The sequence below is a fragment of the Chiloscyllium punctatum genome, chromosome 18 (assembly GCF_047496795.1).
Source record: "Chiloscyllium punctatum isolate Juve2018m chromosome 18, sChiPun1.3, whole genome shotgun sequence".
In the NCBI taxonomy this organism is placed as follows: Eukaryota; Metazoa; Chordata; class Chondrichthyes; order Orectolobiformes; family Hemiscylliidae; genus Chiloscyllium; species Chiloscyllium punctatum.
Genome location: NC_092756.1, coordinates 79852355 through 79870310, shown reverse-complemented (window position 1 = coordinate 79870310; position 17956 = coordinate 79852355). Strand labels below are relative to the sequence as shown.

At 51.6% G+C, this 17956-nt stretch overlaps 1 protein-coding gene across 1 annotated transcript in view; it reads left to right on the top strand.

The window, feature by feature from the left end:
• Positions 1-17956, top strand: part of LOC140489032 (GATOR2 complex protein WDR24-like) — a 42955-nt gene that overhangs the window by 135 nt on the left and 24864 nt on the right. Inside the window, exon 2 of the mRNA XM_072588272.1 lies at positions 11923-12007. Coding sequence (XP_072444373.1) covers positions 11923-12007 — 85 coding nt within the window. The remainder of the gene's footprint in view (positions 1-11922; positions 12008-17956) is intronic.

Here is a 17956-nt window from a genome sequence, read left to right as displayed (position 1 = left end):
TTGTTGACGTTTTTTTAAATGGTGCTGTTGAGGAAACGAGAATATAGTCTGTAGATCTAGAGGTTGACAGTTCAAACCCAGCACCTAGCCTTCAGCACCATTTGTCCAGGATCAGTGAGGGATCTTGTGTTAAACTGAGGCTCTGTTTGTTAAAGATCCTGTGGCACTTTCTCATTAAGTCTCAAAGTACAGCACCAAAATCACAAAATGGATATATGCCCCCAGGATATATCTTTTTCAGGTTTCTGTCTGGTTTATTTGTATTTAAGGTCTACAGTTCAATCTCATGATTCTGGGGACAGACTGGGCTGGGGCACCCAGGATATTGCTGTGCACAAAATGGCTGCCACAATTTCCTGTCCAGCCAGTTGCTATGAAATGCTTTAAATGTGCTAAACACAAGTCTTTCAAGCTCCAAATGCATCAGGCTTTTAAAGTGTTTTAAGAAAGTTTCAGTTCTTCCCTTTATTGTTCCTTTTCACCTTCTCTCACTCCACCATCTCTCTTCCTCTCCCCTTCTCTACTCCTCCTGCCAAATTCTCTAACCCCCGCCCCTGCCCCATCAAGATCTTGTAAGTTTTAATTAGATTGCCTCTCTTTCTTCTAGACAAAATTGCCCAACATTTCCTCATGAGATTAGCCCCATTATCCCAGAAATTGGTTCAGTGAATCTTCCCTGAACTGCTTTGAATACAATCGTCTCCTTTAACTACGGAGATCAGAATTACATGGAGTACTCCAGCTGTCGCCTCACCAATGATCCATACACTTGTAGACAGCTCCAACGTCCTTTCATAATCAATTTCCCTTGCAGCTAATCGCAGGAAGTCAGTGAGGGGGCCGATAGAAATCTATTTGACGCATTCCCCCTCACTACCTTACCTCAACTTATTAAAGATCCTGCTCTCGTTTCCTATCGTGAATTTCCATGAGCTACCCTGCCCCTGGATTGAAACTCGGAGACCCCTTCCCACCCAGTCAGACTGTCACTGCCCTCTGTGTTGGGGTGGGTCACTGTCTCCTATTTATCAGTGGTGGAGTTGACCTTGGGCAGTGAACGTCTGTGGTTCCTGTCCCTGCGACATGCCACACTGCCCCGGGTGTTAAGTAGGTGCCAACACTGTCTACTGTGGCACCTGGGACACATCAAGCCTCAAGGAGGTACCAACCCCAGTCCTGATTACCGTCCAGCCCTGGGGCTAAGGCAGGGTCACATTACTCTGGTGGTCACTTGCTCTTGATAACTGTCCAAGTGATCAGCAGGAATGTTGTAATCGGCATGTTCAACCGTGTCACAACACCCCTCTGGAGCCAGTACAACTTCAACCCAAGCCTCCTAGCCCAAGGGTAGGGACTCAGCCACTGCACCCTTTAAATTCGATGGGTACATGAATACGAAGGGTTTAGAGGGATACACTGGCAAACGTGATTAGATTAACTTGGGATATCTGGTCGGCATAGACGAGTTGGACTGAAGAGTCTGTTTCCATGTTGTACAATTCTATGCCTCTGACTCTTAAGTCAGGATGGGATAGAATGGTTGTTAGCTGTTGTTCTGTGCTTCTCCATCCACTGGCCTAACTAGTGCTGACCCTCCCATTAGACAGTGTCTGTGAGGCACATCTGTGCACTAGACACCTTGTTAACCAAGACTGGTTTGGGAGAGGGGTGTGTATAATGGATAGGATAGGGTTCAGAATCTTCCACTGTCTCTCGTCATGAGTTTGGAATTTAATGGATGGGTGAGATGGTGGATGGGTATATTTCTCCCTTGAGATTGTGTATTTCCAGTGTGACTGCAACTTGAGGCCTTTAAATGGAAATGAACGACCACTTCAAGGTTAATCCCACTGCTGCGTGTATGATCTGGCTGTGAGAGGGAGCCTGCCCCATGTGGCACAGTGAACTAGGGCAGACTCTCTCCTGGAGCGGTGATGGCTTTGTGGTAAAGTCATGGACTCTAATCCAGAGCCCCCAGCTTCATGTTCCAAAGACCTGGGTTCAAGTCCCACCAAGTCACCTCCTCAAATTAGAATTCAGTAAACGTGAAACTGAAGAGCAATTGTTTACTGATGTCTTTTAGGGAAGAAAACTGCCCTTCTCACCTGGTCTGGCCTACATGTAACTTCAGACCCACAGCAATCTGATTGACTCTTATTTACCCTCTGGGCAATTAGGGATGGGTAGTTAGATGCTGGCACACCCAGTGGTACCTCAGGAATAAAAACACAGTGGGGAAGACTGCATCGGGGAGGGCATTGGGAGCCACCCCCAGCCTTGATTGTTGATCCCCTTGTTCCACACTCTGTGAAATAGCTCCCTCTGTGAGTTGTCTGTGTCCCCCTCATGATCCTGGTTCTCCCCTGGCTGTCAGGATCTAGCGAGCTGCCAGCTCTCAGCAAGTAGGATCTCCACCCTGAGATTCTGGAGCTGCCTGTCACTGGTGATGGGGAGATTATACTTTCGCATCCTGCTTAGTCTATTCCCACTCCCTTTGAGCACTCTGATCCCTCACTGCCCCACCCACTCTAATGCTCCTCGATTGGCCCTTCCATTTCTCCCCACCCTGATCCCCCACGACCTCTGCACCTTTCCCTTGACCAAAGTTCTCAGGTATTCCATCCAGGTCAACCCTTCTGTTTGTCATCACCTGTTTTGATATTTCCTTTAAAACTTACATCTCCTGGTGGTCTGGTTCCCCCACCTGGAGGAACAGGAGGAGGCCATTCAGCCCCTCGAAGCCACAGCGCCATTCATTTCAATCATAGCAGCCTTTGGCTCAGCTTCTTTGAGACAAACGGGGTGATAATTTTTAAGGTGAAAGACAATTACATCATTGACGATGAGGGTAGGCATGGGGTCGTTAGTCAGATGGATGCGTTTGCAGTGTTGCTTTGAATGGTGGCATCAATCTATCTCCATGACTAGCCAATGTCACAGCTATAGTCGCTGAGATTGACCAGAGAGAGAGTAGGTGGAAGAGCTTGTGTGTATAGGTGTTTTGATCAACCTGTTCATAGATAATATTGCTCACTCTGGAGCAGGTGGGACTTGAGTCTGACTCTCCTAGACCAAAGGTAAGGACACTATCACCACACAAGCCCTAACTTGCATTTATACAGTGTCTGCATTGATCGTAGGACATCCCAAAATGTTTAACAGCCAGTGAAATACAATAATGACTACCCTTTAAAAGTATGGCAAACAGCTTTCACTCAAATCACCAAAAGATGCAGATCATCTGTTGTTGTGGTCTTGTCTGAGTGTGTCACAACATCTTTCAGCAAAAATATTTGCATCTAGCTCGAGGGATGAAACCTTGGTCAGGACACTGCGGAGAATTCCCAGTCTGTCAGGAAGGAAGGCCATGGAATTTTTAAGACCGCCTTGGAAGGCAGACAGGGGCTTTGATTCAACACAGGATCGGCAGCAAAGACTTCTGTCCTGCAGCATCAGCAGGGATTATGTGCTCAAGTTCCTAGAGTGAGACTTGAACTCTTCAACATTCAGGTGCTTGCCAGTGACCTGAGCTCAATGTTACAGTAGGGATGAATCCATGACTGGAGCCATACCAACCCCACTGCTGCGTAAAACTTGGAATTGTAAGATTCAATATAAATATCATGCATTGCTGTTTCACAGATTTGTCATCGCAGGAAAGGAGGCCATTTGGCCCATCATGTCTACACCAGCTCCATGAATGAACAATTCACTTACATTCCCCCTATAACCCTGCACACTCTTTCTCTTCATATTATACAATGTAAACCATATTGATTGAAGCTGGTTTCTAAAGAAGCCACTGATGAAGTTTAATCTCAACGTTCTTCCCAAAGTCTTGCATCAGAAAGTGCCTCGCAAATAAAATTTTAAAATCCTTCCTCTTAGTGATACACATTCAGCAGATGGACAGCTACACTTTCTATCCAAGATTATGAATCACAGAATCCCTAAAATATGGAAGCAGGCCATTCAGCCCATCAAGTCCATGCCAACCCTCCAAAGAACATCCCACCCAGACCCTCCCCCATCTCTGTTACCCTGCATTTTCCCATGGCTAACCCACCTAGCCTGCACATTCCTGGACACTATGGGCAATTTAGTATGGCCACTCCAACCTACACAACCCTGGACTGTGGGAGGAAACCTATGCAGACACAGGGAGGATGTGCAAACTGAGGCTGGAATTGAACCCGGGTCCCTGACGCTGTGAGGCAATGATGCTAACCACATGAAATTTGTGAATGATGTAGGTTTCTGTTTTGATTGGCAGTTCAAAAACATCCTAAAGTTGATTATGACTGTTAATTTATAAAAGCTATATACTACAGCTTGGGAAATCTTGTAAAAAATGGTGGAAATACTCGGCAAGTTTGACAGCATCTGTGGAGGGAGTTAATGTTTCAGATCTGTCACTTTTCACTTAAACTCCAATGTTTTTCTGTCTCTGTTTCTCTGTCCACCTGCCCAGTATTTCGAGATTGGCTGTCTATAAGAACAAGTCACCTGACTACTCCCTCGCGCTATTTCCCCGCCTTTTCCCTGGAGTCCCACAGATTTTCCCTTTTCAGTCAGTGATCCAACTTCATGTGGAAAGTCATGACTGAATCTGCCTCCATCATGGTGTCAGTCAGTACTTTCCTGATCATAACCACACGCCGTGTGTGTGTGTCTGTGTGAGAGAGTGTGTGTAAGTGTGTTTGTGTGTGTGTGAGGGTATGCATGTGTGAGAGTATATGTGGAGTATGTGTGTGTGCATGCATGTATGTGTGAGTACGCAGATATGAGTGAGTGTGTATGTATGTGTGTGTGTGCATGTATGAGTGTATGTATGTGTGTGCGTGCATGTATGTGTGTGTGCAGATATGAGTATGTATGTGTGTGTGCAGATATGAGTGTATGTATGTGTGAGTATGCAGATATGAGTCAGTGTGTATGTCTGTGAGTGCAGATATGAGTGAGTGTCTGTGTGTGTGTGCGTGCATGTATGTGAGTGTGCAGATATGAGTGTGAGTGATTGTGAGCGAGAGACAGTGTGTAAGTGTGTGTATGTGTGTAGATATTTTTCTTTGTGCTTCTTTCACCAATCACCTTAAGTCTTGTGTAGTTTTCTGGTTCCTGATTTTTCCAATAAGAACAAAGGGTTTCTTTATATCTGTGCCGTCCCTCATGATTTTGAACACCTTTCATCAAGGCTCCTCCAAGATGAACAGTCCCAACCTCTTCAATGTATCCATGTAAGTGAAGTGCCACACCCTGGAAATCAGGCCCATGAACAATATTCCCACTAAATCATGTAGCCGGTGGAAAGCTCCACACAACGCTGATGAATTGCTTCCATTTCCAAATGCTACTGCTGCACTCCACTTTCCTACCTTTCCCCAAGGACCTTCGATTCCCTTACTGATTAAAAGTCTTTGTCTCCCTCAGCCTTGAATATAATTAGAGACCCAGTGTCGACAGCCCTCTCTGTGGTCATGAATATTTCCAAAGTTGTGTGTGATCTGCCATTTTGTAGATGGTGCTCTGTACAGCTCAGACTAAGCCTTCTGATCAAGGTCAAGAATCCAAACTATTTTAAACAGCTTTTTCAAATTCTCCTACCAACTCCAAAAACCTACCTTGATGTTTCCCTGCTCCTCCATTTCATATAATAATAATTGTACCATTCAGTTTGCATTGTCTGTTCTCAAACCTTCTTAGCAAACAGTAATTGACAGGGATATAAATCGCCCTGACAAAGCAGATTTTGCACTGGACTGCCCCATATAACAAGGTCAGCTGAAAAATCTGCTGCTCCAACACTTAAGAAAAGGGTACAAGCATGACCAAAACAGGATCCAACACATGTGACTAACTCCTGACCAACTTCTCCTTTTGGATGGTTCTTCTCATGAATCATTTTCCCCCATCAGTCTCGGTGTTCACTGATCTCCACTGGCTCCCAGATCAAAAGTTTCATTATGAAACTTTCACCCTTCTTCCCAAATCCCTCAATTGCCTGGTCCCTCTTTCTCCCCCTCTCACTTCCTACTGCCTTCTGAGATTTCGGATTCCAGCCTCCTGTACAGTATCCCTCTGATTTTAATCTGTCTTACCGCTGGTGGTTGTGCCTTCTCTGGAACTCCCACCCAAAATCCCTCTGTCTCTCCTTCTCCATTTAAGACACTCAAGCTAATGTGGTAAACAACAACCGAAAGAAGTGAGGATTCTGGAAATCAGAAACAAAACCAAAAGTTTGCCGGTAAAGCTCAGCAGTCTAGATCAGAGTGGGGCTGGAAAAGCACAGCAGATCAGGCAGCATCCGAGGAGCAGGATAATCAACATTTCGGGCAAAAGCCCTTCATCGATGAAATGTCGATTTTCCTGCTCTTCAGATGCTGCCTGACCTGCTGTGCTTTTCCAGCACCACTCTAATCTAGACTCTGGTTTCCAGCATCTGCAGTCCTCACTATTGTCTGGTAAAGCTCAGCAGATCTGGCAGCATCTTTGGAGAGAAATCAGAGTTAACCCTGTTCTATGGAATGGTCACCGGACCCGAAACGTTATCTCTGATTTCTCTCCGCAGATGCTGCCAGACCTACTGAAGTTTTTCCAGCAACTGCTGTTTTTGTTTCTAACTATTTTGGTTTCTGCTGGAACCACCTTGGGGAGATGCACTGCTAGCAATTCTTCTTATGGATATTAGTCTATGTCAGTCCATCCAATGGGGAAGGATGACCACACTGCATCATCGGTGGAAGGTCTTCGTACTGAGTGTGCAGGATGTGTTCATTTCTTAACACATAACGGCTATTTACATTAGACAGAGATACATGAAAACCTTCCTGAGACCTTAGGCTCAATGTAAGAGTGACTAAGCACGACAACATTCTGGTAACACACAACAGCTTGAACTGAATACTGGTACACCACTAGACAAACATCTCTCAGGATATAACCAAACTCATGACAGCGGCACGGTGGCTTAGTGGTTGGCACTGCTGCCTCACAGCACCTGGGACCTGGGTTCGATTCCAGCCTCAGGCTTGTGTGGGTTTTGTACAGTCTCCCTGTGTCTGTGGATTTGTTCTGGTTTCCTACCAGAGTCCAAAGATGTGCAGTATGGGTGAATTGGCCATGCTAAATTGCCCATACTGTTTAGGGGTGTGAAGGTCAGGTACAAATATAGAGTAATAGAGGAATGGGTCTGGGTGGGATACACTTCGGAGAGCCAGCATGGAGTTGCTGGGCTGAAGGCCCTGTTTCCACACAGTAGAGATTCTATTCTTTGCCATCCTAATGGCTTTATACAACAGCTACCTTTTTGACCAATTTCCTTGACATACACCTGATCTGATCCGGAGTTTCGTTTTGCTTTAAAAGTTCATGCATTGTGTTAAAGTGAAGGTAAAATCACTCCCTCCTGGGGAGGGCTAACTTGTTGAAAAGTGTGGTGCTGGAAAAGCACAGCCAGTATCTGAGGAGCAGGAGAGTTGATGTTTCAGACATAAGCTCTCCGTCAGGGATGCTCAAAACGTCGACTCTCCTGCTCCTCGGATGCTGCCTGACCGTCTGTGCTCTTCCAGCATTGCACTCTTTGACTCTGATCCCCAGTTCTCCCTTTCTCCTAGGGACAACTGGTGGTGAGTTTAACCTGAGGGTTACAACACCTCAGGCAAGATTGAGAAGGCAGGACCTTTGATTGGTGATCTAGGCCAGTTCAGGGATCAAACTTGTGCTGCTGGTGATGTTTGCATTGCAAAGTGACTGTCCAGCCAACTGAGCTAACCAACCTGTGTATGGATGCATTTTTTTTAAGAAGCAGGTTATCCTAGGTCAGTAGGGTAGATGAAGAAGATATTTCAGATACAAGTTGAGCACAGATACAAGTTGTGGGCAGCACGGTGGCACAGTGGTCAGCACTGCTGCCTCACAGCGCCAGAGACCCAGGTTCAATTCCTGCCTCAGGCGACTGACTATGTGGAGTTTGCACGTTCTCCCTGTGTTAGCGTGGGTTTCCTCCGGGTGCTCCGGTTTCCTCCCACAGTCCAAAGATGTGCAGGTCAGGGCAATTGGCCACACTAAATTGCCCGTAGTGTTAGGTAAGGGGTAGATGTAGGGGTATGGGTGGGTTGCGCTTCGGCGGGGCGGTGTGGACTTGTTGGGCCGAAGGGCCTGTTTCCATACTGTAAGTAATCTAATCTAACCTGAGATCCACTCCAATCCCCAAAGCACATCAACAGCAAACTAGTATCAGTACTGGACGCAAAGGCCAGTGTGACATTGATAGGCATTTGACTCTTGTCAAGTTCATTACAAATAACAGTCCATGGTCAAATGCAACAAGATCTGGACAATATCCAGCCTTGGGCTGACAAGTGGAATGTAAGATTCATGCCACACAAATGCCAAGCAATGACCATCTCCAATAAGAGACAATCTAAACATCACCCCTTGACATTCAATGGCATTACCATCGCTGAATCCTCCACTATCAACATCCTGGGGGTTACCATTGACCAGAAACTCAACTAGACTTGCCACATAAACACAGTGGCTACAAGAGCAGGTCAGAGGCTGGGTATACTGTAGCAAGTAACTCACCTCCTGACTTTCCAAAGCCTGTCAGGAGTGTGATGGAATACGCCCCACTTGCCTGGATGAGTGCAGCTCCAACAACATTCAAGACCCTTGATGTCATCAGGACAAAGTAGCCCACTTGATTGGCACTGCATTCACAAGCACCTTCACCATCAACACTCAGTAACAGCAGTATGTACTATCTTCAAGATGTCACTATGGAAATTCATCAAAGATCCTTCTACAGTACCTTCCAAACCGACAATCACTTCCATCTAGAAGGACATGGGCAGCAGATGTATGGGAACACCACTTGAGCTGCCCTCCAAGCCATTCGCCATCCTGACTTGGAAATATATCGCCATTCCTTCACTGTCACTGGGTCAAAATCCTGGAATTCCCCCCCTAAGGGCATTGTGGGTCAACCCCCCACAGCAAGTGGGCTGCAGCAGTTCAAGAAGGCAGCTCACCCCCACCTTCTCAAGGGGCTCCTAGGGACTGGGTAATAAATGCTGAGCCAAGCTAGTGATGCTCACATCCTATAAATGAACAAAAAAAAACCCCTGCTAATGATGTCATGCTCAGGGCAATAAAATGCTGAGCTTTTTAAATGAAGGAGCCAGAAGAATCAGAAGGTCCTCAAATGGTGTCAGGGTCGAGGTATGAGGAGGACGAAGAGACCGCATAAATCAGATGAAGTATTTCAGTGCAACTTCAGGTCAAATTGACAATCCCTGGCTCCACCACGTCCCAGCGCACACCATCACCATCACTCACTTTTCTCTTCAGAGTCAAGGCACTGCGTGAGAGGAGCTGCCCCTCTGGGACTGTTTCTAAACCCCATCCACACTCGATCCTTACCCACTCTGGGACTGTTTCTAAACCCCATCCACACTCGATCCTTACCCACTCTGGGACTGTTTCTAAACCCCATCCACACTCGATCCTTACCCACTCTGGGACTGTTTCTAAACCCCATCCACACTCGATCCTTACCCACTCTGGGACTGTTTCTAAACCCCATCCCCACTCGATCCTTACCCACTCTGGGACTGTTTCTAAACCCCATCCACACTCAATCCTTACCCACTCTGGGACTGTTTCTAAACCCCATCCACACTCGATCCTTACCCACTCTGGGACTGTTTCTAAACCCCATCCACACTCAATCCTTACCCACTCTGGGACTGTTTCTAAACCCCATCCACACTCGATCCTTACCCACTCTGGGACTGTTTCTAAACCCCATCCCCACTCGATCCTTACCCACTCTGGGACTGTTTCTAAACCCCATCCACACTCAATCCTTACCCACTCTGGGACTGTTTCTAAACCCCCTCCACACTCGATCCTTACCCACTCTGGGACTGTTTCTAAACCCCATCCACACTCAATCCTTACCTACTCTGGGACTGTTTCTAAACCCCATCCACACTCAATCCTTACCCACTCTGGGACTGTTTCTAAACCCCATCCCCACTCAATCCTTACCCACTCTGGGACTGTTTCTAAACCCCATCCCCACTCGATCCTTACCCACTCTGGGACTGTTTCTAAACCCCATCCCCACTCGATCCTTACCCACTCTGGGACTGTTTCTAAACCCCATCCACACTCGATCCTTACCCACTCTGGGACTGTTTCTAAACCCCATCCACACTCAATCCTTACCCACTCTGGGACTGTTTCTAAACCCCATCCACACTCAATCCTTACCCACTCTGGGACTGTTTCTAAACCCCATCCCCACTCGATCCTTACCCACTCTGGGACTGTTTCTAAACCCCATCCACACTCAATCCTTACCCACTCTGGGACTGTTTCTAAATCCCATCCACTCAATCCTTAGACACTCTGGGACTGTTTCTAAACCCCATCCCCACTCGATCCTTACCCACTCTGGGACTGTTTCTAAACCCCATCCCCACTCAATCCTTACCCACTCTGGGACTGTTTCTAAACCCTATCCACACTCGATCCTTACCCACTCTGGGACTGTTTCTAAACCCCATCCACACTCAATCCTTACCCACTCTGGGACTGTTTCTAAACCCCATCCACACTCAATCCTTACCCACTCTGGGACTGTTTCTAAACCCCATCCACACTCAATCCTTACCCACTCTGGGACTGTTTCTAAACCCCATCCCCACTCGATCCTTACCCACTCTGGGACTGTTTCTAAACCCCATCCCAACTCGATCCTTACCCACTCTGGGACTGTTTCTAAACCCCATCCACACTCAATCCTTACCCACTCTGGGACTGTTTCTAAACCCCATCCACACTCAATCCTTACCCACTCTGGGACTGTTTCTAAACCCCATCCACACTCGATCCTTACCCACTCTGGGACTGTTTCTAAACCCCATCCACACTCGATCCTTACCCACTCTGGGACTGTTTCTAAACCCCATCCACACTCGATCCTTACCCACTCTGGGACTGTTTCTAAACCCCATCCACACTCGATCCTTACCCACTCTGGGACTGTTTCTAAATCCCATCCACTCAATCCTTAGACACTCTGGGACTGTTTCTAAACCCCATCCCCACTCGATCCTTACCCACTCTGGGACTGTTTCTAAACCCCATCCACACTCAATCCTTACCCACTCTGGGACTGTTTCTAAACCCCATCCACACTCGATCCTTACCCACTCTGGGACTGTTTCTAAACCCCATCCCCACTCAATCCTTACCCACTCTGGGACTGTTTCTAAACCCCATCCACACTCGATCCTTACCCACTCTGGGACTGTTTCTAAACCCCATCCCCACTCGATCCTTACCCACTCTGGGACTGTTTCTAAATCCCATCCACTCAATCCTTAGACACTCTGGGACTGTTTCTAAACCCCATCCCCACTCGATCCTTACCCACTCTGGGACTGTTTCTAAACCCCATCCCCACTCGATCCTTACCCACTCTGGGACTGTTTCTAAACCCCATCCACACTCGATCCTTACCCACTCTGGGACTGTTTCTAAACCCCATCCCCACTCGATCCTTACCCACTCTGGGACTGTTTCTAAACCCCATCCACACTCGATCCTTACCCACTCTGGGACTGTTTCTAAACCCCATCCACACTCGATCCTTACCCACTCTGGGACTGTTTCTAAACCCCATCCCCACTCAATCCTTACCCACTCTGGGACTGTTTCTAAATCCCATCCACTCAATCCTTACCCACTCTGGGACTGTAGTATAGTGGTAATATCACTGGACTAATAATCTCGAGGCCTGAACTAATGTACTCAGGGTATGAGTTCAACTCCCACCCGAGAGACCGGTAAATTATGTTAATGGGTGTGTATGATGTTATTATTAATTGTTGTTTAAAATTCAACCTCAAGGTCATTGATAAGTATGAAGCTTGGAACACTGTTGTTGCCAAAATAACTGAGCATGGGACTTATCTAAATGACAGACAATTGCAAGGTAATAATGGAGGAAGTAATATCAGTGAACAAGTGATCCAGAGTCCTGGATTAATTCTCTGGTGGAACTTAAACTTGGTGAATTAAGACTCTGGAATTGAAAAGTAGCGGCGATCATCAATTGTTGTAAAAACCCATCTGCCTCACGTATGCCCTTCAGGGAAGGAAATCTGCCACCCTTATCTGGTCTGGCCCTACATGTGATTCCAAACCCAGAGTCAATGAGATTGACTCTGGAATGGCCAGGTATGGCACTCAGTTCAAAGGCTTTTAGGGATGGGGCATTCACACCCCCTGAAAGAGAAAAACACTTGAGATTTCACATTTCTGAAGAAGGGACATTGGAGTCAAAACGTTAACTTTGTTTTGTTTAAATGAAGGAGCCAGGAGAAGAATCAGAAGGTCCTCAGATGGTGTCAGGGTCGAGGTATGAGGAGGACGAAGAGACCGCATAAATCAGATGAAGTATTTCAGTGCAACTTCAGGTCAAACTGACAATCCCTGGCTCCACCACGTCCCAGCGCACACCATCACCATCACTGCCAGATGTGCTGAGTTTCTCCAGCAATTTCTGTGGTTGTTTGAGAATACACACTGTCCCAGCTCATTGGTCAGTGCTGACCTTCAGTATATTTCTGATAACTGTCCACTTTCTAGTGTATCAATGGTACCATTTCTTCCTTAAAAAGTTTTATACTGTCTTCCACTGAATAGGTCAGAGATGTTTTATCGGTAGGTTTAAACTCCTACAAACGTTATAATTTAGAAACTGTAGGTTGGTAATTATTAATCCATTTGATATTGATTACAGCACCAGATTTGATTCCAGCCTCGGGTGACTGTCTGTGTGGAGTGTGTACATTCTTCCCGTGTCTGCATGGGTTTCCTTCGGGTGCTCCGGTTTCCTCCCACAGTCCAAAGATGTGCAGGTTAGGGTGAACTGGCCATGGGAAATTGCCCATAGAGTCCAGGGATGTGCTAGGTGGGTTAGCCAAGGGAAATGCAGAGTTACAGGGTGGGTTTGGGTGGGATGCTCTTCACAGGCTCGATATGGACCTGATGGGCCAAATGGCTTCCACGCGAGCAATTCAATGAAAATGGAGGCATTTCAATTGGAGGGTCGCAGGGTCCAGCGCTGTCTCAAACCCACTCCCCTATTCCAACCAAACACCTAATTCTGGGCAGCATACTTTGGGAAAGAGTCATGATCAGAAGAGGAGATTTTCTGGGATGCTCCCACATTTGAAGAATGCTTTGGGAATAGACAGTGGTGTTCTCCTTTCAGTGGGGGAGGTTAAGGGGAGATAGCTTTGAGCTGTTTTGGAGATGGTGGGGGGTTTTGAGAAGGCAGGAAGAGGAGGGGAACAGTTTCCAGTTGCCGGCGGGAGGGAGCTGTTCAGTGGCCAGAGCATACAGCTTCACAATCATTGTAGGGGGTCATTATAAAGAGTTGGGGCAGATATGGGGGCGCAGATACAAGATACAAGGAGAGGCAGGTCCAGGGTAGGGGGAGGTATAGGGTGGGGCAAGTACAGGGAATGTGGGGCAGATAATGGGGGCAGGTACAGGGAGTGGGAGAGGTATGGGGTACAGGGAATGGGGAGAGGTATGGGGTATAGGGAGGGGCAGGTGCAGGGGAGTGGGTGAGGTATGGGAATAGGGAGGGGCAGGTATAGGGAGTGGGAGAGGTATAGGGTGTAGGGAATAGGGGGCAGGTATAGGGAGTGGGCAGGTATGGGGAGTGGGAGAGGTATAGGGTGTAGGGAGTGGGCAGGTATGGGGAGTGGGAGAGGTATAGGGTGTAGGGAGTGGGCAGGTATGGGGAGTGGGAGAGGTATAGGGTGTAGGGAGTGGGCTGGTATGGGGAGTGGGAGAGGTATAGGGTGTAGGGAATAGGGGGCAGGTATAGGGAGTGGGCAGGTATGGGGAGTGGGAGAGGTATAGGGTGTAGGGAGTGGGCAGGTATGGGGAGTGGGAGAGGTATAGGGTGTAGGGAGTGGGCTGGTATGGGGAGTGGGAGAGGTATAGGGTGTAGGGAGTGGGCTGGTATGGGGAGTGGGAGAGGTATAGGGTGTAGGGAATAGGGGGCAGGTATAGGGAGTGGGCAGGTATGGGGAGTGGGAGAGGTATAGGGTGTAGGGAGTGGGCAGGTATGGGGAGTGGGAGAGGTATAGGGTGTAGGGAGTGGGCAGGTATGGGGAGTGGGAGAGGTATAGGGTGTAGGGAGTGGGTTGGTATGGGGAGTGGGAGAGGTATAGGGTGTAGCGAATGGGCAGGTATGGGGAGTGGGAGAGGTATAGGGTGTAGGGAGTGGGGAGGGGGCGTGTGTAGGGTGTGGGGAGGTATGGAGTACAGGGAATAGGGGTCAGGTACAGGGTGTGGGGTACAGGGAATAGTGGGCAGGTGTGGAGTACAGGGAATAGGGGGCAGGTACAGGGTGTGGGGAGGTGTGGGGTACAGGGAATAGGAGGCAGGTACAGGGTGTGGGGAGGAGGTTTGGGTACAGGGAATAGGGGGCAGGTGCAGGGTGTGGGGTACAGGGAATAGGGGGCAGGTGCAAGGTGTGGGGTACAGGGAATAGGGGGCAGGTGCAGGATGTGTGGAGGTGTGGGGTACAGGGAATAGGGGGCAGGTGCAGGGTGTGGGGTACAGGGAATAGGGGGCAGGTGCAGGGTGTGGGGTACAGGGAATAGGGGGCAGGTGCAGGGTGTGTGGAGGTGTGGGGTACAGGGAATAGGGGGCAGGTGCAGGGTGTGGGGTACAGGGAATAGGGGGCAGGTGCAGGGTGTGGGGTACAGGGTGTGTGGAGGTGTGGGGTACAGGGAATAGGGGGCAGGTGCAGGGTGTGGGGTACAGGGAATAGGGGGCAGGTGCAGGGTGTGGGGTACAGGGAATAGGGGGCAGGTGCAGGGTGTGGGGTACAGGGAATAGGGGGCAGGTACAGGGTGTGGGGTACAGGGAATAGGGGGCAGGTGCAGGGTGTGGGGTACAGGGAATAGGGGGCAGGTACAGGGTGTGGGGTACAGGGAATAGGGGGCAGGTACAGGGTGTGGGGTACAGGGTGTGGGGTACAGGGAATAGGGGGCAGGTACAGGGTGTGGGGTACAGGGTGTGGGGGCAGGTACAGGGTGTGGGGTACAGGGTGTGGGGGGTGTGGGGTACAGGGTGTGGGGGGTACAGGGTGTGGGGGCAGGTACAGGGTGTGGGGGGTACAGGGTGTGGGGTACAAGGTGTGGGGGCAGGTAAAGGGTGTGGGGGGGTACAGGGTGTGGGGGGTACAGGGTGTGGGGTACAGGTACAGGGTGTGGGGTACAGGGTGTGGGGTACAGGGTGTGGGGGCAGGTACAGGGTGTGGGGGCAGGTACAGGGTGTGGGGTACAGGGTGTGGGGGGTGTGGGGTACAGGGTGTGGGGGCAGGTACAGGGTGTGGGGTACAGGGTGTGGGGGCAGGTACAGGGTGTGGGGGGGTGTGGGGGGTACAGGGTGTGGGGTACAGGGTGTGGGGGCAGGTACAGGGTGTGGGGGGGTACAGGGTGTGGGGGGTACAGGGTGTGGGGTACAGGGTGTGGGGGTGTGTGGGGGTACAGGGTGTGGGGTACAGGGTGTGGGGGGGTGTGGGGGGTACAGGGTGTGGGGGGTACAGGGTGTGGGGGCAGGTACAGGGTGTGGGGGGTACAGGGTGTGGGGGTGTGTGGGGTACAGGGCGTGGGGGGGTGGGGGGTACAGGGTGTGGGGGTGTGGGGGCAGGTACAGGGTGTGGGGAGGTGAGGGGTACAGGGTGTGGGGGGGTGTGGGGTACAGGGTGTGGGGGGGTGTGGGGTACAGGGTGTGGGGGCAGTTACAGGGTGTGGGGAGGTGAGGGGTACAGGGTGTGGGGGGGTGTGGGGTACAGGGTGTGGGGAGGTGAGGGGTACAGGGTGTGGGGGTGTGTGGGGTACAGGGTGTGGGGCAGGAACAGGGTGTGGGGTACAGGGTGTGGGGGCAGGTACAGGGTGTGGGGGCAGGTACAGGGTGTGGGGTACAGGGTGTGGGGTACAGGGTGTGGGGTACAGGGTGTGGGGGGTGTGGGGTACAGGGTGTGGGGTACAGGGTGTGGGGGTGTGTGGGGTACAGGGTGTGGGGTACAGGGTGTGGGGTACAGGGTGTGGGGGGGTGAGGGGTACGGGGTGAGGGGTACAGGGTGTGGGGGGTGAGGGGTACAGGGTGTGGGGGGTGTGGGGTACAGGGTGTGGGGTACAGGGTGTGGGGGGTGTGGGGTACAGGGTGTGGGGGGGTGAGGGGTACAGGGTGTGGGGGGTGTGGGGTACAGGGTGTGGGGTACAGGGTGTGGGGGGTGTGGGGTACAGGGTGTGGGGGGTGAGGGGTACAGGGTGTGGGGGGTGTGGGGTACAGGGTGTGGGGGTGTGTGGGGTACAGGGTGAGGGGTACAGGGTGTGGGGGCAGGTACAGGGTGTGGGGGGGTGTGGGGTACAGGGTGTGGGGGGGTGTGGGGTACAGGGTGTGGGGGGGTGTGGGGTACAGGGTGTGGGGGGGGTGAGGGGTACAGGGTGTGGGGGGTGTGGGGTACAGGGTGTGGGGTACAGGGTGTGGGGGGGGTGTGGGGTACAGGGTGTGGGGGGGGTGTGTGGGGGTGTGGGGTACAGGGTGAGGGGTACAGGGTGAGGGGGCAGGTACAGGGTGTGGGGGCAGGTACAGGGTGTGGGGGGGTGTGGGGTACAGGGTGTGGGGGGTGTGGGGTACAGGGTGTGCGGGCAGGTACAGGGTGTGGGGGGTGTGGGGTACAGGGTGTGGGGGCAGGTACAGGGTGTGGGGGGGTGTGGGGTACAGGGTGTGGGGGGGTGAGGGGTACAGGGTGTGGGGTACAGGGTGTGGGGGGTGTGGGGTACAGGGTGTGGGGTACAGGGTGTGGGGGGTGTGGGGTACAGGGTGTGGGGGGGTGAGGGGTACAGGGTGGGGGGTACAGGGTGTGGGGTACAGGGTGTGGGGGGTGAGGGGTACAGGGTGGGGGGTACAGGGTGGGGGGTACAGGGTGTGGGGTACAGGGTGTGGGGGGGTGAGGGGTACAGGGTGGGGGGTACAGGGTGTGGGGTACAGGGTGGAGGGTACAGGGTGGGGGTACAGGGTGTGGGGGCAGGTACAGGTGTGGGGGCAGGTACAGGGTGTGGGGTACAGGGTGTGGGGGGGTGAGGGGTACAGGGGTGGGGGGTACAGGGTGTGGGGTACAGGGTGGGGGGTACAGGGTGTGGGGGGTGTGGGGTACAGGGTGTGGGGGGGTGAGGGGGTACAGGGTGGGGAGTACAGGGTGTGGGGGGTGAGGGGTACAGGGTGTGGGGTACAGGGTGTGGGGGTGAGGGGTACAGGGTGGTGGGGGGTGTGGGGGGGTGAGGGGTACAGGGTGTGGGGCAGGTACAGGTGTGGGGGGGTGTGGGGTACAGGGTGTGGGGTACAGGGTGTGGGGGCAGGTACAGGGTGTGGGGGCAGGTACAGGGTGTGGGGGCAGGTACAGGGTGTGGTGTACAGGGTGTGGGGCAGTACAGGGTGTGGGGGGTGGGGGTACAGGGTGTGGGGGTGTGGGGTACAGGGTGTGGGGGGGTGGGGGGTACAGGGTGTGGGGGGGTGTGGGGGGGTGGGGGGTACAGGGTGTGGGGGGGGGGGGGTACAGGGTGTGGGGCAGGTACAGGGTGTGGGGGCAGGTACAGGGTGTGGGGGGTGTGGGGTACAGGGTTTGGGGCAGGTACAGGGTGTGGGGGCAGTACAGGGTGTGGGGGCAGGTACAGGGTGTGGGGGGGGGGTGTGGGGTACAGGGTGTGGGGGCAGGTACAGGGTGTGGGGGCAGGTACAGGGTGTGGGGGGGTGTGGGGCAGGTACAGGGTGTGGGGGCAGGTACAGGGTGGGTGTGGCGGGGGTGTGGGGTACAGGGTGTGGGGCAGGTACAGGCTGTGGGGCAGGT